The 27,198-nt window shown below is 42.7% G+C and overlaps 1 protein-coding gene across 2 annotated transcripts in view; it reads left to right on the plus strand.

Moving 5' to 3' along the window:
• Positions 1-27,198, plus strand: part of RPAIN (RPA interacting protein) — a 34,024-nt gene that overhangs the window by 3,099 nt on the left and 3,727 nt on the right. For both annotated transcript variants that reach the window (XM_033921418.1, XM_033921417.1), the window contains exons 2-4: positions 7,172-7,360; positions 11,858-11,930; positions 20,388-20,499. In XM_033921418.1, coding sequence (XP_033777309.1) covers positions 7,172-7,360; positions 11,858-11,930; positions 20,388-20,499 — 374 coding nt within the window. The remainder of the gene's footprint in view (positions 1-7,171; positions 7,361-11,857; positions 11,931-20,387; positions 20,500-27,198) is intronic.

The raw sequence follows: 27,198 nt of genomic DNA on the forward strand, positions 1-27,198 counted from the left end.
CTACTATTGTTTCTATAGCACTGAAAGGCATATACAGTACTGTACATTTAACATTCTAAAGACGGTCCTTGCTCAGAAGAGCTTACAATCGTGGTTGGGGAGATTCAGGTAGAAAGAATGATACAATGGGTATAGATATCTGACATTGAGTGAGAGTTGAAATCAGTTTTTAAAAAGTGGGCTTTTAGCTTGGATTTGAATACTACTAGAGACGGAGCATGACATATTGACTCTGGCAGTCTGTTCCAGGCATACGGCGCAGTAAGAAAGAAGAGACATAACATAAGCATTGCCTCTGCCGGGTCAGACCATGGGTCCATCATGCCTAGCAGTCCGCTCCCGCGGCAGCCCCCCCAGGTCCATGACCTGTAAGTGATCTTTTACTTAAAGCATGTTATTCCCTAACCGTTATATATCCTGTATAGTAACCCTTTAACTATACCCTTCAATCTGGAGTTGGCAGTGGAGAAGGATACAGATAAGAGGGGCTTTCCTGATGAATGGAGTTCGGGAGGAGGGAGCATAGGGGGAGATAAGTGAGGAGAGATATTGAGGGGGCACCATAAATTAGGCAGTGGTAGGCACCTTCACTTCTACTTTTGTGGAGAAAGGACCATATCCACCCTTCTCCAGTCCTCCGGTATCACACCCGACTCATTGAAAAGGTCAGTCAGCGGAGCTACCAGAACTTCCCTAAGTTCCTTCAGCATTCTCAGATGTACCAAAGAACTTAGGCATCTGCAAGGTAGGCCAGTAAAACCCTGACCTACAATGCAGATGCCTAAGAGTTCTGGGAGGCGCCATTAGTCCTGATTCTTTAAACAGCGCCTAAGCATAATTGACACACAGCCAATGTCATTTTTGTAGGCAGCTGCCAATGTGGCCCTAAATGTCTATTACATGTTGGAAATGCTCCTTGATGCAAATAACAATTACTCTTGGCAGAATTCTGTACAGAATTGTCCAGGCATGCAGAATTTCTCCTTTCCCATGCAGAATTTCTCCTTACCCATGCAGAATCTCAGATGGTGTCCGCTATCGAGTCGCAGTATCGGCAGCGATTCCAACATGCTGCCTGTCACTAACCCAGAAGTCTCTGCGGCGGAAAGATGCTGGTACAGGGGGAGGAGGGAGAGGAAGGAAAGATGCTGGCATAGGGAGAGGGGAGGGATGAAATGTTGCACATGATAATAGAGGGGAAGAAGGGAGAGATATTAATAATTTTATTCTTTTATACCGCCATTACCAAAAGTTCTAGGCAGTTTACACCAAAAGAAACAGTATAGTCAGCGAATTACATTCAAACCATAAGAATAAAATCGTACAATAAAAGATAAAAATATAGTTACAATCTTAAATACCCAATTAAGTGATAAATTTGTCAAACAGAGAAAACTTGACTAATTTTCAAAAAGAATAATAGGATACATTCACCAAGCCAAGATTGCAGGAGGACAGAGAGGTTTGACCTAGGTCACAAGGCAAGGGGAGAGAGAGATGGTGGACAGTGGGAAAGAAACAGAAATGTTGAATATGACAGAGGGAGGGAGGGAGAAAGGTGTAGGACATGGGGTTGATGGGAGGGAGGAAAAGTTACATAGGTGAAGGAGGGACATGTTGGATCCAGGAACAGAATGAAGTGATGGAGAGATGCCTGACAATGGGAGTGAGGGAAGAGTGTGGGAGAAATACTGGACCATTGGGGGAAATAGAAAGGGAGATGTCAGGTTACAAGGGTGGGGAGAGAAAGGAGAGGGAGCAGATGCTAGGCTATAAGGGTGGAAGAAGGAAGATGCTGAGAATGATAGAACCCCGAGGGGAAGGAGAGTGGCAAGGAAATGGATGAATGGGAGAAAAGATGGAAATTTTGATAGGTAGCTTGAAAAGTGAAAAAGAGGAGAAACAGAAAAGAGCTAAAAAGGAATGATCAATATGTTTGAGGCAGGTATAGTGAGGGAATAGACAGGAGAGAGGAGTAAAGACAAATGGATAGCAGTACCCATTAAGGGTGGTACCCCCAAAAAGCCGACACCAGAACACGTTCACCGAATACTACGTCCCAACGTGCTTGAACATCCACACAGTAGTGTCTTACAAAGGAATGCAGAGAAGGCCAAACTGCAGCCTTGCAAATATCCACTGGAGGCCCCTCGAAAGGACTGCATGCGCTGGAAGAACCTGCCTCTAGAGAGCCAAGGAGACTGAAAAGAGGGAGCCCCTCGACCAGGGCAGAAGCAGCGGAAATCACGCCCACAAGCAGCACCACCCCGAGCCAGCGGCCTAGGCCTATCTTCAGGCAAATGAGGCACTTTAGAATCAGTTAAAGTCCTAATCAACTTGTCCCAATCCTCACCAAACAAGAAAGACCCCTTAAAGGGAAACTTTGTCAGCTTAGCTTTGGACGCCATATCTGCCGACCAAGCGCGAAGCCACAAGGTACGGCATGCTGCCACTCCAAAAGCCAAATACTTGGCAGCTCGCAAGAGGTCATACATGGCATCTAAAAGATAAGAAACACCCAATTCAATTTTGGGAACTTCCTGCTTTACCAATTCCCAATCCTAAGATTTACTGTCAACCACATGCTCAGCCCAGCGAAAACACGCCCGAGCCACCAGCCCATCACACATCGCCACCTGGACCGCCAGAGCTGTCGCATCAAAACTCTGTTTAAGGAGGGACTCCCAACTTACACTCCTCAGGTGACTTCAAGGCTGCACCACCCTCAACAAGCACGGTATGCCGCTTAGAAATGGCCGAGACCACCGCATCCAGCACCGGTGACTTCAGAGTGTCCCTATCCCCTTCAGAAATGGGATAGAGGCGGGCCATGGAGCAAGCAAAACGAAAAGGCGCTTCTGGCTCCTGCCACTGTGCAAGCTTAATATCCTGATGCAAAGGAAAAGAGCGGGAAGCAGAGCGAATCCCTTAAGCAAGGAGTTCACCGTATGTGGGGGCTCTGACACGGTGTCTTCAAAGTGTAAAACCAAGGAGACCTGAAGAATTAGCTCATGAAGCTCTTCTTGCTGAAAAATGCACACCACAGATTCATCTTCGTCAGGAAAGTGCCAACATAAACTCAGGGGGAAAAATCCCTGGCGGCCCCAAGGGATTCCTTGCCACAGCAGGGTACCCAGCAATACCTTGCCTCTGCAATTCCAACATAGGGGGATGGTCACCCAAGGACACAGAGATGAAGGAGGAGATTCCCGCCAAAATTGGACCTGAAATCGCCAAAATCGGAGCGTCTGAAAAGCCTGGGACTTTCCTGACGCTGAGGCCGAGGAACTGACCGATGTGAAAAAGGAATCCCCAGCCGTTCTGGCAGTAAGGGAATCCTTTGTTCCCTGACCGGCGGTGGCTGGGGAAGGCCGGGCTTCTCCACGATCCAAAGCCAACTCGCGAGGTAAAATGCGGCAGGGTGCCCTGGCCGCCAGCATCCACTGCCGACGAAGCTCCCCCATCGCTCCGGCCTGCACAACACTTATACAGGCCGGCTGCGAGTACCTTGCTTATGGAGCACAGTGAGCATTTTTTCCCTTTAAAAGTGCTCATTGTGCTAAAAACCGCTCTAGCTGCAAAAAAATGTAATGTAATTTATTTTTTATATACCGCTAATCCATTAGGTTCTAAGCGGTTTACAGAAAATATACATTAAAATTATAAGTAAGAAAGGTACTTAGAAATTCCCTTACTGTCCCGAAGGCTCACAATCTAACTAAAGTACCTGAAGAGTAATAAAGAAGTGAAAAATAGAGATAGAGGAAAAAATAAGAAAATAAACATTCTAACAAGACTGCATTGATCTAAGTACTTTGGAAGGTAGAAGAGAGGAGAGAAAGGAATAGATGCAGAAGGAGGAACCATTGAACAATAGAATTCTGGAGAAATTTAAATGATAAAAATAAAACAAAACAAGTGGCAAAACAATGAATAAGATTAAAAATAATTCATAAACTGAAAAGAAAAATAATGTCAGTTAGATGAGAAAATACAGTAAAAAAGGCAGTTTTTAAAAGGAAATGAGCCCTTTGGACCCGCACAGCCTCAGGTTTTGTTTTGTTTTTTAATTCACTCAGAACAGACTCCACGGCTCTCAGAGCTGGAAGGCTGACAAACCACAGGGGCCAGGCTGCCGGCTGAGGCACCTCTACAAAAGTTTGGGAAGTTGGGGGGAGGGACCGAGCATGAGACCCGCCGGGTTTAACACCCCTGAGGTCGGACAGGTCCCCAAACAGGACCCGACCAAGCTCCGTCCGGCACAGCAATTCAAAACACAGCAATAAAACTCATCTATAAAACTGGCAAATTTGACCATGTTACTCCACTTTTGAAGGAAGCACACTGGCTCCCTATTACACACCGTATCACCTATAAAACCATTCTGCTGACCTTTAAAATAAAACTTTCCCACCAGCCTTTATATCTCGAATAAGCTTCTCATCCCTCCAATGCCCAACACGTATACTGAGATCAGCAGATCAGAAACTCTTGTTTTATTCCCTTCCATAAAAGATTTATTTTACACCAGAAAAATACATTTTGCAGTAGTAGCTCCAACTTTGTGGAATGCTCTGCCATAGCAACCTCCGATATCGAGCAACAACTTGATAAATTTAAGATAAGCCTGAAGACTTTTTTATTTAGCGACGCCTTTTCCTGTGCTTAGAGCATTTTTTTTTCTCTCTCTTTCTTCTTTTTTTCCTTCTTTTCTTATTCAACCAACCGCTTTTATAAAGCGATCCTACCCCATATGTTTTACCCTCTTCCCTCTTTCTCCTTTCTTCTTCTAATATGTAACTTCCCCCCCTTTCCCTTTTTCCCTCACTTTCAAGTCTGTCCAGTTAACGTCCTTGGTGTGCACTTTCATTATTTTTTCATTATTTATCTCTTTTTAAATTTTTATTGTAAACCAGCCAAATACTTGTTGATGGTCGGTATATTAAAAGTCAGTAAACTTGAAACACAAAAGGGGAACCCAGGAGTCCAAAACAAATTCCAGCAGTACTAAGAGGGGAGCCAAATTAGTCTTACCACCTGTTGCTGGAGACTGAGATAGACTACCGTATTTTCTCGCATATAACGTGCGCGTTATACGTGGTTTTTACAAACCGCGCATACCCTTGCACGTTATACGCGTGAGCGCGTTGTACAAAAATTTTTTTACATAGTTCCCCCCCCCCGACGCCCGATTCATCACCCGGAAGAAGTGCTCGCACTCCCACCCCGAAGGACCGCTCGCACCCCCACCCGAAGGACCGCTCGCACCCCACAGCCTCCCCCCCTCCCCCATGGAGAAGCTGTCTACCTTGTTTCCGGATGCCAGCCCAGCTGCTTCCTCTGCCGGTGGTCCTGCCCCTTCTCAGAGCCCTGTGCTGCGCTGCTTCCTTTTCAGGCGGTCCCGCCCTTTCTCTGATGTCAGAGAAAGGGTGGGACCACTGGAAGAAAAAGCAGCGCAGCAGGGCTCAGAGAAGGGGCGGGACCGCCGGCAGAAAAAACAGCTGGGCTCGCTGGCATCTGGAAACAAGGTAGACTGCTTCTCCATGGGGGAGGGGGGGGGGAGGCTTTGGGGGTGCGAGCGGTTCTTCGGGTAGGGGTGCGAGCGGTCCTTCGGGGTGGGAGTGCGAGCGGTCCTTCAGGGTGCGGGTGCGTGCGAGCAGTCCTTCGAGGTGGGGGTGCGAGCGGTCCTGCGGGGGGGGTGAATCGGACGTCGGGGGGGCATCAGGCTTTCAGGGTAGGGACAGGAGGAAAGGAGAGTCGGGGCGAGCGAAAACAGAGTCGGGGTCTCCAGAGGAAAGTCGGGGCGGGCGAAAGGAGAGTCGGGCAGCATGCGCGGTATACGGGTGTGCGCGGTATATAAAAATTTATGTACATAAATGTGTTTTTTGCGCGCTATACCCGTGTGCGCGTTATCTATGTGAAAATACGGTAGATTGCTAGGAGGTAATCTATCCTAATATACAAGTTTGTTCTCAGTCTCCCCCTGCTGGTAGCAGTGAGGTATATAACCCATTCGTAAGGACTAACTGGTCTACCAGGCGCTACAGAAGTGCATTTTTGTGTTTATTGGAATACTTTTCCCCCTTTTTACTTAAACATAGTGCGGTTTTTAGGGCTGGCCCTGACAGTAACATCTTCAACGCTCATAGGACTTCTGTGAGCGTCTGAGCTATTACCACTGTGGCCGATGCTAAAAACTGTGCTATGGTTTAGTAAAAGGTGGGGGGAGGTTTATTTATGATATCGCTCTAACATGCTTTCAGTAGTTCCATTGTGCCTCAATTCTAATGAGATCATTGGAATGCACAAAATGGCCACTGGAATGCATAAGATTTTTAAGCATTTTCAACTTTTTTTTTTTAGTATTTTAAGCAGCGTTTCTTTGCAGTTTAAGCAATTCTAGAAGAGCATTGTTCACTCTATCAAAATCGATCTTTATTTTTTATCATTGCAACCAAGAACTATTGTGCTGGGTGTTAACCTTTTATTTGCACTTGTTTTATAACTTTTGAGGATAAATCCTAGGTGGTTTTTGACTCTAAGCAACTTTTTATTTCAAGAGGATGTGTATGAACATTCATGTTTTGTATACTTTTTTTTTTTTACTGTTTAGGTTGACTTGAGGTATTTTTAAATTCTGTCTGTTTCCTTTTTCTGGGTTCTGAAACTTTTTTTTTATTGTGGACTAATTTGTAGCTTTTGAGTGTAATTCGGTATAAATATGCAAGACAAATGTACATATATATAGGGTGAATATAGTATTCCCTAGTGTGTATAAACTGTATACTTAAACCATCAGTGAGTGCCATCTGAAACTGTTTAAAAAAAAAAAAAAAAAACCCCACCCCATAAACAATTTAACCCTTTATTGCGACACCATCACAGAAACATCCTAACTATTGTAACACTATGTAAACCGCTCTGAATTAACTCCTCAGTCGTTGGTAGTGGTATAGAAGCTTTCAATAAACAATATTTTCACACAGTTTTTTCAATTGTCATAATGTGTTTTGGTTATGAGTATTTTTAAATCCCATTGAACTTAACCTAAATATACACTTCTTCTTATGACTGTTTTTTGTTACATAATAAAGTAGTTATGTTTATGCATTGTAACATTGTTATATATATATTTTTTTTTTCCTGCCCCATCTTCATCTTACCCCAAAAGCGCTGTGTGGAAAGATTGAAGAACAGTCGTTCTAGGCTCCTGGACAGATATCGGCAAGTGGGAGAGAACGGGCATTGTGCCATGAGGGGCTCATTTCTAGTTCAGGAAGTCATGGAACAGGAGCTAAAGGCTTTGCATTGCATGAACACCAATCTGCTCTCACTTTGGCATAAAGATGCCTTTTCACAGGTAAGTGTTTTGTATGGCAAAAGCTTTTGTTTTTGCCAATCGGTTTTCTTCCCCCCCCCCCTTGCAGGAACGCCCCTTCTATCTAACAACCCCTCTCCCCTCTACATCCTTCCCTCACCCCCCCTGGCAACTTTGATCAATTTGTTATTGAACCGCTTGTAACCCCGCTCAACTGATGTAAACCACTTGTAACCTTGTTTAATTGATGTGAACCGCCTAGAACTCTTCCGGGTATGGCGGGATACAAAAATAAAAAAGTTATTATTATTGGCTAATTTTTGTTCACATTGTATTCTTCATTGGTGCTGGAATGAGTAGAGGCTATCTGGAAGATCAGACCATGAATAGAGATATAGGAACTTTAAAAAAAAAAGTGGTACCATACACTCTTAAAGAGAAAGTGATTACATAGAAACATGACGACAGATAATGGCCCATCCAGTCTGCCTATCTGCAGTATCCACTATCTCCTCCTCTCCCTAAGAGATCCCACATGCCTGTCCCATGTTTTTTTTAATTCATACACGATCTTTGTCTCTACCATCTCTACCGGGAGACTGTTCCACACATCTACCACCCTTTCTGTCAAAAAGTATTTCCTTAGATTACTCCTGAACCTATCGCCTCATAAACTTCATTCTATGCCCTCTCAATATGGAGTTTCCTTTCAGTTAAAAGAGACTAACCTCATGCATATTTATACCATGTAGATAGTCTCATATATCCCCTCTCCTACCTTTCCTCCAAAGTATACATATTGAGATTTTTGAGTCTGTCCTCGTACTCTTTATGACGCAGACCACCATTTTATTCAATAAGGGGCATAGTATACGCAGCTCTCTATGTAACTTAAGGCATAGAAGTGCCATGAGAATAATTTGTCTCATTCAATCATAGTCAAATCAATATGCTGACTTAAAGCTATTTCTGTTACATAAGCATAGGAATCAGTACTGTAGGTGAATATCTTCTGGTCGTGAACTGTTGCAGAAGAGTGTCATTCACATCTATCAACTCCTCATCCTTCACCAATGGAGTATAGTGCCTCTTCAGTTTTCCCTTCTTCAAGTGAACTGACAAGGTGTGTTCTGATCTGCTCTTGGTTTTTTATTATTTTGGGGTATTTTTTTAAATCAGGAGGCTTCGGTGCCTAGAGGTCCCCAGTATCTGCCTGGGAGAGGATGAGGATTCTGAATGGGCAGTCTGCTGCTCGCAGGGCAATCCTCGGTTATAGCTATTGAGCTATCCTGCTTGGTGCAGTTTGGAAGCTTGGGGACCATTCCCCTGGGAACTAGCTAGTCTTCTGATTTATCAGAGACTTAAGTGCAGGAAGCAAGATCCCACTACCTGCCATTTCCATCAGTTTTGGGTTTGATGGAAGCCACCCTAGAAGTGGTTCCCTGGGTGAGGATGCACATGCACCCCCTACAGGATTCTCTTCTCTCCTGATGGTACCTGCAGCATCATTCCCTCTACATGCAGCTTCCCTGGACAGTGGAAGTAAGGAACAGCTTGTGGCTGGTGGCTCCAGGTAGATTCCTTGTCAAGGGATGTTTCCCTCCGAATCTCCTCATAGGTAATCCTCGCAACTGATGCCAGCCTGGCAAGCTGTGGTGTGCACCCACTGCAGTGCCAATGGCCTCTCCATAAGAGAAAATGGTCCATAAACCATTTAGAACTGTGGGCCATTTGGCTAGCATTAAAGGCACTGCAAAAAGATCTGGAAGGCAAGGTAGTCGGTGTTCTCAAACAATGCCACCGCAGTAGCATATGTGAACATACAAGGGGGCACCAAGAGTGCTCTGTTATGACTGGAGGCGCATAGGTTGTTCAGGTAGACAGAGGCTCATCTTCAGGCACTCTCTGCAGCCCATGTAGCGGGAGTGGAAAACATGCAGGCTACTTTTCTTGGCTGGTACACTCCAGCGATGGACTTGACTTCAGCCAAAAAACAAGAAGATAAGTTGCTTCCTCTTCCGAAGAAATGAACTAGGAAGCACAAGGTTGGAGATGTTGGTTTAGCCCTGGCTGGGCTGCTTTGTGTTTCCACTATGGCCTTTGGTGGGGTGGGATGTTCAGACTCATGACTCACCTGGGACCTGTGATCCTAGTAGTCCCAGATTGGCCTTACCAGTGATGGTATGCAGATCTAGTAAGGCTCCAACAGGACAAATGAATCAAGCTACCGGGGTCCATTCCATATGGAAAACCTAAATCGCTTTGGTCTTGGCTATTGAGCGCTCAGCCTTAGTAATAATAATTTTATTCTTATATACCTCCATACCCGAAAAGTTTTAGGCGGTTCACAACAAGGTGAGCTAATACATGGGATACAGCTAAAATACAAATTAGAATAATACACAAAGCATATTTGGACATAGTCATTTCTACTCTACTCTGAGCTAAAGAGCCTTTGACTGTTGCAGCCTACGTTAAGGCCAGGAGGACTTTTCAGCTCTGGTGCGCCAAGGATAAGGTTGAGCCCTTCAAGGCTCCGATCCCGGTGATTTGCATTTCTCCAGGCCAGACTAGAGAAAGGCCTGGCGGTGGCATCTCTCAAAGTACAGGTGGGAGGCTCTTTGTGCTTCCGAGCTTGAGTGGGAAAGGTCTCACTGGCGTCTCTTCTGGATGTAATCAGATTTTTGAAGGGGGCGCTAAGATTGCGGCCTCCATTATGCCAGCCCTTTCTGATATGGAATTTTAACACCATACTGAAAGGACTTTGTTAACCCCTGTATGAGCCCCATCAAGAGGAGTGTCTGCTGGATCTCACAGTGAAGGCAGTGTTTCTGGTTGCAAAAATCTCATTGAGAAGGGTCTCAGAATTGCAGGCAATTTCATGCAGAGAACCATATCTCCAGGATCAGAGACAAGAATTGCCCTCTTCACAGTACCTTTCTTTCTACCAAAGGTTGTTTCAGCATTTCATGTCAACCAAGAGATCTTGTCTACCCACCTTTCAGGCTACAAATTCAGCCAAGCAAGATAAGACATTGCAGAGATTGGATGTACGGAGATTTTTACTCTACTATTTAGAATGGACAAATGACTTTTGCCTCTCTAATCCATCTGTTTGTTTTAACCAATCAGTCAAGACAAGGCAGACCAGCTTCCAAGACATCTATTGCTAGATGGATTTGTATGATAATTTTTTCAACATATGTTGCGTGTGGCAAACAGCCACTTATTTCTCTCAAAGCTCATTCAACTAGAAGTGTGATTGCTTCCTGGGTGGAGAACAGGGCAGAACTGCCTGACCTATAGAGCAGCTACTTGGTGTACTTTCCATACCTTTACAGATTCTAGAGAGTGGACGTAGCAACTCGAGAGGACGCCACTTTTCAGTCTTTCGTTTTGCAAGCAGGCTCTTCAGTCCCACCCTAGGTGACTGCCACTGCTTTGGTATGTCACCTACAGTACAGACTCCTATGTTTATGTAACAGAATGGAAGATTAGGTTCTTACCTGGATAATCTTCTGTTAATACACTTAGGAATCTGTACTGCCTGCCCTGTCGGTTTTCAATGCGCCTGCTTTCTGTTTTGGATAAACCTATACTCCAGAACTGGCATTTTTTTCTGTCAGTTCAAAGTACATGTAATCATATATGACTAATCAAGCCATAAGTTTACATGCCTGAACTCTTCCATATGTGTTTGTTACACGGCAGGGTTATTAGTTCATGCTATATTCTTTTCATGTTACAAGGCAATATGGTTTTCATATATGCTTTATTGTTTCGGGGAAGTTCCTCGTGCCCCTCCTTTTTGCTTTCTTCTGTTATAGTGGATATTTATTGCTTTGGTACAAGTGAAGAGGGCACTATAATCAACTGGTGAAGGAAGAGAAGCTGAAAGATACAATTGGCATCCTTTTACAACAGTTCTCAACCAGAGGCTATTCACCTACTCCTATGTGTATTAAAAGAGAGATTTTCTTGGTAAGAACCTAATCTTCCATTTTAATGCCTTCTGGAGACTATGTATAGCTCTGTGAAAACCATATTACATGTATATTCATTGGGGAGAGGGTATATGCTACAACTAGGCACACTTGAATTGACCATGTAGGAGATTGAAAACATTTTGAATATACAGTATATACCACTAACTTGGACTCAGCCACTGAAGAGGGCTCATCTGCCACTGATGGTAGAATATTCTGCAAGGGTGGCACTAATTGCACTGGTAATTATTATTTTGTTTTCTTTTTCATAATCGACTTTAATCACTTGCATTATATGAATTCCATTACTTTTCTGTCAACTAACTTTCTAGTTGCTCACATAGTAAAATATCAAGCAATAAATTACAAAACATAGCTGTGTGGCAAGAATACTGTTTTGCTGAACTAATTTAACTCTCTAAAAAGCTTATCAAAGATACATTATCCTCTCCATAGGTTAGTGTTTGCTTAAAATTCTCTGCTCAACAGCAGTTATGAAAGGTCTTATCTTCTTTTTAAATATTTTTTTTTAAAAACCCTCCAATTCTTCTAGGCATTGGACCTGCTTGAAGATCCTGATGAACTGACGATTTTGAAAGAGATCGAGCAGGAATTAATGCTTGAAGGTAATATTACTGGTTGAGAATGATGGGTGACAAAATTCATCACAGTTCCCATCCCCATGAGAAGCCATCTCCATGTCACTCTTCAAGGAGAGAAGGAAGAATCGGAGTTTGAATGGACACAGCCACTGACCCTCAAGCCTTGCATTGAAGAATGCTGGTGTAGAAGGACTACGGTTGAGATAAATGTAAGGTTTGATAGTGGCCCCCACAATATTAGGTTGTAGGGGGTTACGTGAGAGGTGTCCCTTACAAAGCGCCAGGTCCCAGGTTCAGTTCCCTCACCGAAGATTCACCAGGAAGTAGACTCAAATAAGAAGCACAGCCAGAGGTGATGGCATAAAGAATATATTATAGAAATAGTCTTACAGAAAAGCATTACAATTAAGGAGAGAGCAAAGCAGTTTCCCTGCCTTACAGAGTCCAGAGATAAAAAGAGACAGAGAAGCGTGAAGTTCCAGGGAGAGCCAAAGAAAGAGAGAAAAAGGGGGGTGGGGAGGGTGATGCCCCAAGCTAACAGGATAGACAACAGAGACACGAGCCAAGAGAGGGGGGTGATGCTGCGAGGGGGCTTTTATAGTTTGGAAACTTATTCTCTATTGAGCTTTAACAGAACTTAAACATGCTAGACAGGAAAAGAATAGGCTGCAGTCATATGTGATTTCCAGTATGTCTCTGACAATAGTTTCTGATTAACTTTAGTTATCTGTGCACCTGGACCCATTGTCCTAAGCATCCTCCTCAGGCATTACAAACCAACTTGTAGCTAAAAGGTGTTAATATGTTAATCATGATTTAATCCGGGCTATTTGAAACCGTCTTTTAGGGCTATTTGAAACCGTCTATCTGCATTCACATGCCAGAGTCAGAGTGATATAATTTCCCATAGGCCTTTGCTGACATTAGTTATGCCAACTGAAAATGCTGATTGCTAGCAATAGCTATGCTGACAATAGACACTAAAGAATGACATGGGATTATTTCCTGTAGTTATCCATAGAACAGGAATGGTGATGAATTTTGTCACTGTGCCATTCTCTACTATGCACTCTCCAGGTGGTTGAAGCTGGGTGGTATATTGTTTCCATGCCTCTATAGTAGTGTCTTGCGGTGAGATTCCAGATGTGCCATGAGACTCCAGTGAGAATGAGAGGTGCCAGCTGACTGTTTACAAGGACATACCTCTCGCGGCAAGAGGCACGTCCTGTAGGCAGTCAGCCAGCACACACCCCTCCCCCGCGTAGCAGTTGCAGGCTCAGGGCCCCATCTGGAGGGTATGTGCAGATGTCGTGATATCACACATGCACATGATATCGTGTCAATGTCCATGCATTTCTGGATGCCCTCCAGCCATGATCCTGAGTTTAATGTGCTGCGGCTGCAAAAAGTTTGTGGAACTGCTCTATAGCTTATAACTAGGGCTTCTGATTTTAAGTTTGGATCAATATTCTGATTCTCTTCACCCCACCTCAAAATAAAAAGCATTTTACTATATAAACACAACTTTCCTAATACTCTTTCACCTGCCATCTTGCCTTCTTTAGATGTTCTACTGTTTGTGCCTTCGCTGCACAAATCTATGGGGCTCATAATCAAAACAGAAAAACGTCTAAAAATCGGCACTTGGACGATCTAAAAGACAAGTTGTCCAAGTGTTGAAAATCGAACCGGGTTTTAGACGTATTTAAAAACGACCTAGGCCTTCACAGTGCTGCTGAATGACCAGAGCTAAAAGGGGCGTGTTAGGAAGAGTGTCGAGGGCTGGATTTGGGCCGTCCTAGACTTAGTCGTATTGCATGTATAACCGAAAGTTAGCATGCAATGAAAGAATGCATGAAAATAGATCTCATGCATATTCATTGGGGAAATCCTGAAAATCCGACTGGATTGCGGCCCTCGAGGAGGGACTTTGACACCCCTGGCCTAGACGGAATCTGGACGTTGTGACTTAGGCCAACTAAAACCAGGTCTAAGTCACAAGAAGGTATCCAAAGTGACCAGAATAAGCACTGCAGACACAAAGTACAGACCCCCACACACTGCCCCAGTGATCATTAAAAATCAAAACAACAACTTTACATATCTGCCTCTAGAACATCAGCGCTTGGCATAGGAAAGCCTAGTAGAGCTGCACAAAGGTGGCTTAAGTGGTCTTGGGGGTGGGTTAGTGAACCATGGAGAAGACCCAGGCCCATAAGCCACTCTAATCACTGCATTCATGGTGAAAAATGTGTACCCCCCAAAAAAAACCCTAACCCTTTTTGTACTGCCATATAAGTGGCTCCTGCAGCCATATGAGCTATTGGGGTGGTAGATAGGTGGGTCTAGTAGATTCTGGAGGTGTTTTTTGGGGGGCTCACCATGACCTATAAGGGAGCTGTAGTGAGATGTTTTTGTGGGACCCTTTTTGTGAAGTTTACAGGAGTGCCCTGTAAGGTACCCCACTACTCTGGTGCTATGCCTTGAGTGTCCAGTCCATCACTTTTCTGGCCCACTCCCCCCCCCCAACAAGGTCTTTTTCTAAGCGTTTGACTTGGACGAAAATGGGGTATAAAGCTGGATGACTTAGTGGTCTGGATGATCAGATGGCTGGACGTACAGTTAAATGACTTTCAAAAAAATATATGTTGCACGTATTTTTCGAAAATGGGCCTTTTCCCATGTCCGACTTTGGGCAACTAGCAACTTGGGCCCAAAACGGACTTGGACGTTTCTTTTGATTATGCCCCTCCACTTATTTATATCAACCTAAAAAGATCCAAGCAATAATACCTGTACCACGGAGACCAGTTTTTATGAAAAATAAGCACCTAATTATACAAGTTTTAAATACCTAACAAGAGAAACCCTACTCACAAAATTTAGAATTTATTAATTGCCTTTTTATGAAGACTCTGGCATTCTCTAATGTGTATGCCCTAATTCGAACCAAATTGAATTTTTCAAAACGTTAACAACAATTGATACTCCCACTGGCTGCTTCTAATATAATAATGCTGTTATGGATCCATTGATGGATAAAAAACCTAGTAAATTTATGAAGTCATTAGGATTAGATAATTTGGTGCAATCTTGTGATTTGAAAGATATATGGCAGATACTTCATTTTAATGATCAGGAATTTTCATAAATGTTCATAAATCCTTTTCAAGAATAGACTATATTTTCGTCTCAAATCAAATAGTTAAGCAGGTGACACAAGTCTCCATAGATCCAATCATTTTGTCTGATCATGGTGATGTGTGGATTGAATTTAAATTTGCTGAACAGGATAATAGTAGATCTGTATGGAGATTTGATAATACATTGATTGTGGATTCAAATTTCCTTGAAGAATTTCAGTTAAAGATGAATTAATTTTTTCAAATTAATACCTCAGAAGAAATTTCCATGGAAATATTATTGGATGCCTTTAAGACTACCATGAGAGGGAATATTATTTCATATTCTGCATATATTAGAAAACAACTTAAAAAAACAAAAAACAATTTTCTAATTTGGAAAAAGAAATTAAGAATCTGGAGTTTAAATTGATTGATAAATGGAAGCAAAGTACTTTGCAGGCTCTATTAAAAGCAAAAGGTAAATATAATGAGATCTTCAAAATTGGTAAGGAAAGATTTGTTTTCTCAGCAGACTGTATTATGGAAACTCAAATAAGGCGGGAAGATTATTAGCAAATTATCTTAAAGAAAAGACGAACAAAAATTATTGCAATTAAGGATGAGAAAGGATATACACATTCTCAAATTGGAAATATTTTAAATCAATTTCTCAAATTGGAAATATTTTAAATCAATTTCTAAATTTTTATAAAGATTTATATTCTTCTGAGCCTTATGATGATAGGCAAAAAGATGGATTAGAATTTTTGAATTTAATTAATGGACCGAAAATTCCTGAGCATATAAAAAAAAGTTTAGAAGAGCCTATATCATTAAAAGAATTGGAAACAGCGTTGTGATGGTTTAACGGTAGAGTTGTATAAATTATTTCAAATAACCCTATTACCTCATTTATTAAATTTTATATCAGACTCAACTAACTAAGGGTTGCATTACAGGTACTATGGCAGAATCTTTAACAATAGTTTTGCCAAAGTCAAATAAAGATCCCACTTTAATTTCAAATTACAGGCCTATCTCTTTAATCAATGTAGATGGAAAACTTTTAGCTAAGACACTGGCTTTACATTTAGCTAAGGCTCTCCCTTTTATTATTGATATGCACCAAACTGGGTTTGTTGCTAAGAGACATTCATCTAATAACACCAGATTGGCTTTTCACATGTTAAATTTAACAAAAGCTTTTGCTGTATCTTTGTATGCAGAGAAAGCCTTTGATCAGGTGGAATGGACCTTCATGTATCAGGCATTAAATTGGTTTGGCATAGGTTCAGGATTTATACAAATGATTCAAACATTGTATAGCTCCCCTGCTGCTAGATTGTATATTAATAATAATTTCTCAGAATGTTTTAACTTGCAGAGGGGGGTTACACAAGGCTGTCCCTTATCTCCATTGCTTTTTAATATTGTATTAGAACCCTTATTATTAGCTATTCAGCAAGTGAAGGAGATACAGGGTATTCCTTATTCAGATCGGGAATACAAGGTCTCTGCATATGCAGATGATATACTGCTTCATTTGAGAAATCCAGAAACGACCATTCCATGCTTACTTAAATTGATAGAGAAATTTGGAAAATTTTCAGGATATAAGATAAATTGGAGCAAACCAGAAGTTCTTCCACTTAATGTGCATTGTATAAAAGGCTTGATTGATTCATTCTCCTTTGTATGGAAGGAGGATGGATTAAAATATACGCTGGAAGACACAAAGACAATGAAAAATTTTTATTACAGAAGGTAACAGAAATGTGTGAGCAATGGAATCCTTTACATCTTTCTTGGTGGGGGAGAGTTCAAACTATCAAAATGATGATATTGCCTGTAGTTTGTTATTAAATGGGTATACCAGTTTTGGGGTTTTTTTCAGGGGTCCTTTTATAAAAAATTAAATTGTATTCTTACAAAATTTATTTGGCTGGGTAAAATTCCTAGAATTGCTTTAGTATCTCTACAAAAACCAATTACAGAGGGTGGGGTAAATTTTCCCAATTTTTATAGGTATCATCAAGCCTATATTTTGCGCCAGGGTATGTATTGGGTCCTCCCAGAGCTCATTGAAAATACCCCAGACTGGTTGTGGTTGGAATGGCGACTCATGTTTCCTTTGCGATTATGTCATGCTCTCAGTATCAAGATGCCTAGATTTAACATCAATTTCAATATGTAAATCAACAAACCAAACTATATGGCTAAACTCCAAGATTCAAATTGGCAGATTTAAAGTCATTTGGAAGCATTGGATGATAGCAGGTATACCTATTTTAGATGACGTTATTTCTAATGGTAAACTGCTTGATTTTTCACAGTTGCAACCTAGTTGCAAAGTTTCAGATGGTTGCAACTGAAGCAGGCTATTCAGGCGGGGTTCCCTGAATGAAAAAATCTTAACAACCAATATAGTTTGGAATTTTTTTGCTTTCAAGTGGACTTCCTGGGACACCAGGCCTCACAGTAGTATAAATTGATAAATGGATTTTTAAATAAGTATCCTAAAACTGGTCTTAGGGATATTTGGAGCATTGAGATTAAGCATCAGATTTCTGTGTCTCAATGGCCACAAATTTGGACTTGAAGGATGAGATGTACAATGTCTGCATCTATGAGACAAACTTAGTTTTTTCTTTTACATAGAGCATTTTGGACCCCAGTTCGAATACAAAAGTTAGATAGCTCTAAGTCTAATAGATGTTGCCATTGTAATCTTGAAGCAGGGACTCTATATCACAGTTCTTCAACTGCCGGTTCGCGGACCAATGCCGGTCCGCAGAAAATTCCTGCCAGTCCGCGCAGGACCGGCGAGATCAACATCTTCAATTTCCTGCCGGTCCACGCAGGATTGGCAAGATCGAGGAGCTGTAGTTTGCGCAGGGCCGGAGAGATAATGGGGAGCCTCAGACTGTGCTTTCTTCCCTCCCAGCGGCTCTCCTTACAAGCGCAGCGATTCAGGAAGGAAGCCTTGGAGCTTTTGCTGAGTCGGGCCACCTCTAATGATGCAACTTCCGCTTTCCTCAGAGGCTGCCTTACTGAATCACAGTGCTGGCAAGTAAGGAGAGTTGCTGGGAGGGGAGAAAGCTGCTGGGCATGGTGAAAAAAAAGGGACAGCTGCTACTGGACCTGGAGAGGGAGAAGGAGAGATGCTGCTGGGAGGGGAGGAGGGAAAGGAGTCTGAGAAGCTGCTGGGCATGGTGAAAAAGGGATAGCTGCTACTGGACCTAGAAAGGGAGAAGGAGAGATGCTGCTGGGAGGGGAGGAGGGAAAGGAGTCTGGGAAGCTGCTGGGCAAGGGGAAAAAGGGACAGCTGCTACTGGACCTGGAGGGAGGGAGAAGGAGAGATGCTGCTGAGAGGGGAGGAGGGAAAGGAAAGGGAAGAGAGTTACTGCTGGACAGGGGGAGGAGGGAAGGGAGAATGAAAAAAGGAAGGAAACAGCTTGCAGGGAGATTAGAGGAGGGGAAGGAGAGAGACAGGAATGAGATGGGAAGGGAGGTCAGCAGAGAAATTGAGAGGGACAAAGATGCTAGATCTGGTGTAGGAGAGATAAAAATGAAGAGAGCAGTGAAGCTGGAATGAATCGTGTAAAAAGGAGAGAGGGGCATAGGCTGGATGGAAAGGGGAGGGGGGCATAGAAAGAAGACAAATACCATATGGAAGGGGGAGAGGTCAGACAGTAGATGGAAGGGGCAGATGCTGGATTGAAGAGACAGAGAGGGCAGACGCTGGAAGGAAGAGAGTGAAAAGAAGATGAAAGCAGAAACCAGAGACAACAAAAGGTAGAAACAAATAATTTTATTTCTATTTTGTGATTAGAATATATCAGATTTGAAATATATATCCTGCTAGAGCTAGTGTTAGACATAACTGGGGACTGCAAAGTCCAGGCAGTGGCTTAGGGCTCTCTCTGACCAGGGGAGCAGTTGCCCTAGTTGCACTCCCCTAACCCTATTCCTGCTATGTGTGACTGCGGTATTCTGTTAGCATGATATTTCTGTGTACCATTCTGTAATAATTTGGCTTATTCAGTTTTCTTGATAGTAGAGGGGATATATGTGAAGGGGAGGGGAGACAGGGGTTTTGTTGATCTTTGCTCTGTATTATTTGTATTTATAAAATGACAATTGTACAGAATATTGTTTCTTTTTATACTTTAATAAAATACATTCAGTATACAATCATAACTGAGGCTTGTGCGGATGGGATCAGATGGTTTGCGAGGACCGAGCTCGCGGAAACGGGGTTTTTAAATTTCAGTCCTAGTAGTTTGCCGGTCCACAAAATAATTTTTTTTTTCCTGCCGGTCCATAGGTGTAAAAAGGTTGAAGAACACTGCTCTAGATCACTTATTATTCTATTATTCATTTATCTTGGCCTTTTGGAAATCAATATGGGGCCAAATAAATTGTTTATTGGAAAATCATGTGGCATTATTGTACAATACGGTTTTATTTGGTATGTCAATGAGAGCAAAGAGCCAAATTTCATCTAAAAACAACAGGCTCCTAATGATTACGACATGGGTCGCCATACAACATATCACAAGTAATTGGAAGAATTGGAGCAGACTCAATTATATTTTTTGGTGGAATTCGTTGTGTCGCATTTATAAAATGGAAAAGAACAATAGCAATACAAAAAGGGTATTATAATAAATTCAAAGAGGTTTAGGGGCCATTGACAAATTATTATAATGAATAGATACCATTTTTCCTTTATTAGTAAATGAGGGGGTGGGGTTGGGGGAATTCTGATCTTTTATTTAGTCGAAAAGTTTATATTTTATGATATGTGTTTGCTTATGGTAGGGGTGGGAGGGAGGGGATTAAATTTTATTACTTTACGTTAATTATGATACAAAATCAAGTGATGTATTTAATTTTAAATGTTACTTAATGCTGTAAAAATGTAAAAGTTTTTTTTTTTTTTTTTTTAGAAGACTCTTGCAAAGTAGTTATTGTGCCTCTTCCATTAGGTATGCAAGGGAAAACTTGTTCTCTTACTGTTTTATCTACCTGTGTGCAAGTTTTAAGATGCAAAATTTTAACAAAATTAAAATTTTTGTTTTGCCATTTCAAATTAGAAATGTAAAATCAAAACAAAATGTGTTTTCCCATGCCCTTAAGATTGTGTATCTTAAATGTTCATTCCTGTCTTCAGAATGTGTGTGTGCAGGGGTGGGGTTTCTTTAAATTTATTTCTTATTTAGTTGACATGTGGGAAAGGTGAACGCCTGGGACTTCAGGTCTTGTTTTTATACAACTTTTGAGTCTTGCTGCTTTATAGAGGTGAATAAAATTATTGACATGAGTGCCAACTAATTCTACCCTCCTTTCATAGAACAGTCAATGATTGAAGAAATTGAGAATGTCCTGGCATTTGAAGAGAAATGTTTCCATTCTGCAATTGGACTGAATGCAGAGAACCAAATGGTCTGTCCTGTGTGTAAAAGGTCAGGAGAGAGAATACATATATTGAATATTAGTGTAGCTGGGTACCTGAGTTGTTGAGAGGCATGTGGGTGGTTGTTTTGGTTTTAAAACATTACTTGGGTTCTTTGGGGGGAGGGTCTTAAGATTTTCCAACCCAATGGAAAGAAATTGTATAACAAGAAATCAAAAATGTGTACCTGTATGGGTACAAAATAATTTTCTTGAAGTTTGATGGAAAGGGACCAAACTTGAAATGGAGGGGGGGGGGGGAGAGACAATGAAAATGACGTAACAAATTTGAGAAAGGGCTAGATTTGGCCAGGTGTGGAAAGGAAATTCTCTTTATTCCTTCTCTTCTTCTCCCTCCCCCATGGCCAATACATGTCTATGTCTATGGGCAAAGCAGTTCAGCTTCTGTAGTATAAAAACAATACACAAACATAGTTGCTATTTTGAAAAGAACATTTCTTGTTCTGAACCATGGGTGTTATCCCTTCCCACCAGCAGCTGGGGGTAGATAACCAAATGCAATAGATGAGACATTCTAGACAAATGGGTAGTGTCCCCATTGCTGCATGCCAGCTGCAGAAGGAATCCACTTTGGATTTTTCCTTTTGCCTCTGCTGTACTTCACTGGGCTCCTTAGCTCCACTGGAAGTTCTTCCCTTCTGCATGCATGCCTGCAGGAATTTTTAGGTTTCTGGTGCTCGAATCGTTTATTCAGCTCTGCCTGCTTTAACACACATACTTCGGTCTGTAGCTGACAGGCCAATCCCAGTGGGTACCTGTTAGCCAGCCTATATCATTTTCTTTGGAGCTCGGGACCATCCCTGAAGTGGTCTTGCCTACTGTTAAGCAGGGGTCGAGTGCCCTTAGGAGACTTGATTGTGTCTCACAAGATACGTCTTCTTGCCTCCGCCCATCCCAGTGCATGTTTGTCGGTCCATAGGGGTGGAGGTTCAGTCAGGGTTAGGGCCTGACTGGCAGCCCAAATATTGGCTTTGCAGAGGCATTCCCAGCATGAGGCAGTGATTCTCTTATCCGGCTACTTTTTAGAAAGCTGAGGCAGGCTACAGCACAGATCCACAAACAGGTCACAGTGAGTACAGACTGTTGCAGTCTGTGAGGTAAAGTAGGGTTTTCAAGGTTTCGCCCACCTGAAAAATCCTAAAATTGCCATTTGGTTTTGCGATATTTTTTACACTTACCAATTTTGGTGCAAATTTCTTGATGGTGGCCATCTTGGATTTTTAGTGATCTTTTTCTTTTTTATTAAACATTTTATAAAGCAGAACATAATACAAGCGAAATACAACATACAAACAATAATGCTCCCCATCCCAGTTATGACTGAACTAATATAGCACGCTCCTGACTAGACAGGAAAACATATCCAGACTGCCTTCCCCCCACCGCTCCCAAACTCAGCCCTAAACTACCTCCACCACCATCACCCACCCTCCGTTCCCAATGAACCTCCCCCTAGTGATCTTTTCTTTAGTTCCCTGCTTCTCCAAAACTGCAATTTTTGCCTCAAAACTTGTTGAGATAGAGTCCTTGGGCTCTCCTCAGGTGGATTCATGCCAGGATTGTGCAAATTTAATACTTTCAGAGCATCCTTGCGCCACGTGGTATAGCCGTGAGAGGTGGCAGCGTCGAGCTGCTGACACAGATGACTAGCAACGCTTGGCTAGCCTGGCAGGGTTGCCTTCTTTACTTTTAGGGTTTGGCACGACTGCTGTTTCCATTTGCCTGACTGCAGACCCTCTGCAGCCTAAGAAATGCAAAGTTAAGTCATCAAAGGGTGTCTCTATGCCCCAGAAGCAGGACATTTTCTCAGAATTTATGAAACATTTGTGGAATGAGTTTCAAAGCTGACCTTCTTTCCCTTAGTAGTCACAATCTGCCTTTGAGGCATCTCTCCGTGGTGTTGCTCTTTTGGACACACCCTCGGCTCAACAAGCCACTGTTCTTGTGCTGCCTGATCCTGATCTGGGGGATCCTGATAAGGATAACCAGCTTGCTAACCCTTTATTTACAGGCGCAGCGTTTCCCGGGACAGGAGATAGGGGACTATATGCTGGATCTGCAGATCCCTCTACAGTTTTGAGACCTGGGGATGATCCCAGGCTTCTGCATTAATATTTAAGTCTGAGGCTTTGCCAAATCTTATTTCTGAGTCTTTGCAGGAGTTTATTTTAGTCGTTCAGCTGGCTCTGTCCACTTCTTCCTGGTTTTGTGGTGTGCCTTTGTAGTCTGCTACTCTTACCTGGCACCCTGATATGATCATTCTGGTCTTGGAGCAGTATGACTCTCCATAAGATGCTCTTAAGATGGCCAAGAGCCATGTCACGCTTATTTGGTGAGACCAACAAAAAGGCAGAACTGGTCCAAAAAGTTCTGAGAGTGATAACTTAATGACAGAAAGCCTGCGTGAATGCTTATTTGGTGCACAGCTGACCTAGCACACATCTACCCAGTGAAGATGATGTGGTGATAAAAAATATTCAGGACCGCCTTGTGGATGTGGTTCTTCGGATACTGATGCAGCTGCTTTGGTGATGTTCTTTGTCACACACGCCTGTCTCTCAACTATGCAAACTGGGACAGATTATATTGCTGATGCATTGTATGACCTTATGCTAGTTTTGGCAGAGGTGTCCGCAAACTCCATCTCTGCTCGGAGGAGGCTCTGGATCAGACAATGGGCTGGTGATTTCATTTCCAAGGCTACTTTGGTTTGACTTCCCTTTAAGTGCTATTATTGTTTAGCAAAAGCCTGGACAACCTCATGGATCATGTGTTGGACTGTTACCCTAGACTGCCTGATAGCAGAGCCAGGACCTCAAGAGGTTCTGGTCGTTCTAATTTTCATGGCTCCCAGTTTGCAAGTGCCACATCGCAGAGATTTTCCCAGGGCTCTCGACAACAGTATGCTGGCTACAGGCGATCCCAGATTTCCACCTCCCATTCTGCGCCCTCTGCCAAAAAGACATAATGATGCCAGGCCGAGGGATGCTTCTCTACAGACAGGAGGCAAGCTCTCAGCATTTCTTCCCATCTGGATTCGCATTTCATCCGACTACTAGGTCTTGGTTATTATTCGGTCGGGCTACAAGCTGGAATTTGCCCAGCCCCTGGTAGATTGGTTTATGGACTTTCCCAGAGGTCGCCTGGACAAAACACTCGAGGTTCAAGCCACTGTTCAGCGCTTGCAGGATATTCAAGTTATAGAGCCAATGCTGCCTGAACTCTCGGGCTCAGGCAGATACTTTAAATATTGTACTTAATCGCTCCAAAGATTGGAGGCCTATTCGGAATCTTCAGCATGTGAATGTGGCTCTCAAGATTCCATGCTTTCATATGGAGACTGAGCTCGGTCATTGCAACAATGGCTCTGGGAGAGTTTCTTGCCTTTTTCTGGATCACATGGATGCATACTTGTACATTCCTATTTTTCCAGCCCACCACAGATTCTTGTAGTTTCATGTTTTGGAACAGTACCAATTCTCAGCCTTTTGGGCTGGCGACAGCTCCCTGGACCTTCACCAAAGTGGTGCTCGTGACAGCTTACCTGCAGAAAATGGGTCTCCATGTTCACCCTTACTTGAACAACTGTGTTCATATAGTGTGCTGGGTGTTTCTGACCTGGGGCAGTTTTCAGCTTTGTGTCCCAGTTTCAGCAGGGATGTTGGCCACTTTATCTCTTTGGGGAATTTCATCTCCTCCTGCTTCTGAGGACTCTGTCCCTTTCACCCAGTTTGGGTTCTAAGGACCGAGGGGAGTGTGCCAAATGTGCCAATTCCCTCAGAGAAAGCAGGGGAGGAATATCAGACCTTTCTGCACTCTCTGAGGCTTCTCCTCTTGAGAAGCTGAGGAGCAGCAGTCCCATATGATAGCATCTTTCACCAGAAGAGACAATCTTATTGACAAGATTATTAAGACCTTTTCTATGTTTCAGACTCTGGCTGGGCCCCCTAAGCATTTTTCTCTTCACAAGGCTCGAATCTGCATGATGATGGTGGATTGAGGAAATCTTGATGGTTCCCTAAGAAGGGCCAGGGTACTTTATACCTTTTGCTCCGGAGGAGGATGAAAAGTGTTGGTCCTTTTCCTAAGGTGGATGCTCTGGTTACGGCAGTCACTAAGGCGACTGGTGTGCTGGTTCTGAAGAGCTCCATGAAAAGAAGGTGGAACAGCAGCTTTATCTGGCCTTCTCTTTGGGGGATGTCCAGTATTCAGGCTGCCATTTTTGGCAGTTATATGACAAGAACCATGCTATGGTGGATGTAGCAGTTCCCAGAGTCCCTTGAGGTGACTCGCATGAAGTCGGGGACAGACTTTTTAGTGAACATGCTGCACGATCATCCATTTGGCTTCGTGCTAAGGGGGTGCTTCAGTAGTTGGACTTCAGTGGTTGTGGCTCTGACACTTCTAAGCGACTTGAGTCAGCTGCCTTTTAGGGAGCACTTGCTCTTTGGCAAAGACCTGGAGAAGCTGGTTAAGGATATAGGGGAGGCATGATCTCTCTGGCTCTCTGAGCTGTGGCTGAAAGGCTCTCGGCATTCCTCTACTTCCAAGAGGCCCACTAGGGAGTCTGCCTGCTGCATTAGGGGAGCTAGCCAGTGCAGGTCCTTTTTAAGCAGGGTGCCTTTTTGAGGCTCCAAAAGAACTAATCCTGCTGGCACTTCCAGCAGAGCCACACCTCCTTTGTGCCTAATGAGGGTGCACTGGGCCCCTGCAAACAGTTTCTCTTGAGACAAGTGAGCCCATTTCACCTTGTACCACCCTCAATTTTTCCAATGTTGTTCGATCAACGAATAAGTCCTGTCTCCTGCTTTCACTATCTCGGGGTGCTTTTAATTTTTTTTAACTTTATTTTGAAAGAGATCAGTGATACATAATACCACACTGCTGCATGGTACCACATGATTCACCTGCACACAAGTTGTTTTCATCCCATACACATCATTACATTTTCACACCATTTTTTTAGGACCCCTGAGGAAGACACGTTTGTTGAAACACAGACCGTGTTGGATCCAGTGCTCCCAGCGGATTAGGTCCTTAAGGTGTTCGTCGATTGCTCTACATTTATGCATTTTGAATAAAGTCCATTTCAGGAACATTATCTCTCCACAGTGTTTCTTTGGTTTCTCTCACATACTACGAGTACAACACACCCAACAAAGGCCATCTGAGCCCAAGGAACATTCCATATAACCTTCTGACCCTGAAATCTTGAAGATGATATACATACCATCAACCAAAACATAAATTCAGTCTCCTGAATAACACATTCAAAAAGCCCCATATTCCCCCTCCCCCCTACAACTAACTTACTCTCTATGGAGGGGCTATTCTCTGTATGTTTGCCACGTCCTACAGTATGCTCCCCTGGCATTTCATCAGCTTAGTCATCAAGCAAATATTGTCCAACTTTTACAAGAGATGTTCCCTTGAAGGCAATTCTGCAGTTTTCCAATAAGAAGCTAAACACACATGCTCCCTGCCGTATCCACCAATGAACCTCTGAATTTCAAGGTCTTGTGTTGAAGGTAGTCTTAATATATCATACTAATGGAAATTTGGATACTAATATTTAGAATATCTTGCAATAGTTACCATTTGTCAGTAATTAAGAGCCAGAGGACTGTCCCACCCCACATGAGCAAATGTCATCAATTGACCACATTTCCTCAATATCGATAGTAAGAGCCATCCTCGAAGAGGGCTCCTGTTGCATCACCCAGGTCAGCATTGGCAACCACTGATTATTATCCATTAGCTATCTCCTGGCCACAAAACCAGATTGGTCTCCATGTATCAAATCTGACAAATATGTTTGAAGTAATGAAGCTAAAATCTTAGCCAAAAACCCCTTTGAGGGAAATAGGTCTATATGAGGCAGAATGAGTAGTCTTTCCCAGATTTCAACAGCAAAGTGATGCTCACTTACCAGAAGGATAATGGTAAATCCTGTTCCTCAAGCAGGGCATTAAACATATGTGTAAGTGGTTCAGCAAAGAGGAACGATTTCCTTATAAAAGCAGTTGATAAAGTTATCTAGGCCCAGGGCCTTTTGATATGAGAGCTGAGTAATGGCCCATAAAACTTCTTCCCTGGTAACGACATGAGTAAAGCTGTTCAACTGAACTCAATATAAAAGTCAGAGGGTGACTCCTTGGAATTATTCTCTTTACCTCACTATCTGTAATATCCTGCTCAGGAGTGTATACTTGTTGAAATAATTGCATAAAAATCTGCCTAATCTCAGCTCTCTCTGTTACTAAATTCCCCTGATCATTACAGATCCCTAAAATAACATTCCTGGCTTGTACTTTCTGTAACTGATGGGCCAGTAGGCACCCTGCTTTATTACCCTATTCAAAAAAAAAACCTCTTGTTTAGTCTGAGGATAGCCATTGGGCTTTATTACAATCTCCAAATTACATAATTCTTGTCTTAGCTCACAAGGAAGCCCTTACTAGTCTGGATGTGGGGAAGCAAAGACAAAATATCTTTTTGCAAGGTATATTTGCACTCTAGGATCGATCTATATCTGTAAGATGCTCTGCAATGATCTCCTCAATAGCTTTAAAACCACATTTATTGCCCTCATTGCTCCGGTATTATTTTTAGAGCAAACTAATTGCGGATATCTTGTTCCAGGAGGGGAAGCACTTGGAAATCCAGCAATAGCAGGTCATTTAATTTTT

The sequence above is a fragment of the Geotrypetes seraphini genome, chromosome 15 (assembly GCF_902459505.1).
Source record: "Geotrypetes seraphini chromosome 15, aGeoSer1.1, whole genome shotgun sequence".
NCBI classification, from domain to species: domain Eukaryota; kingdom Metazoa; phylum Chordata; class Amphibia; order Gymnophiona; family Dermophiidae; genus Geotrypetes; species Geotrypetes seraphini.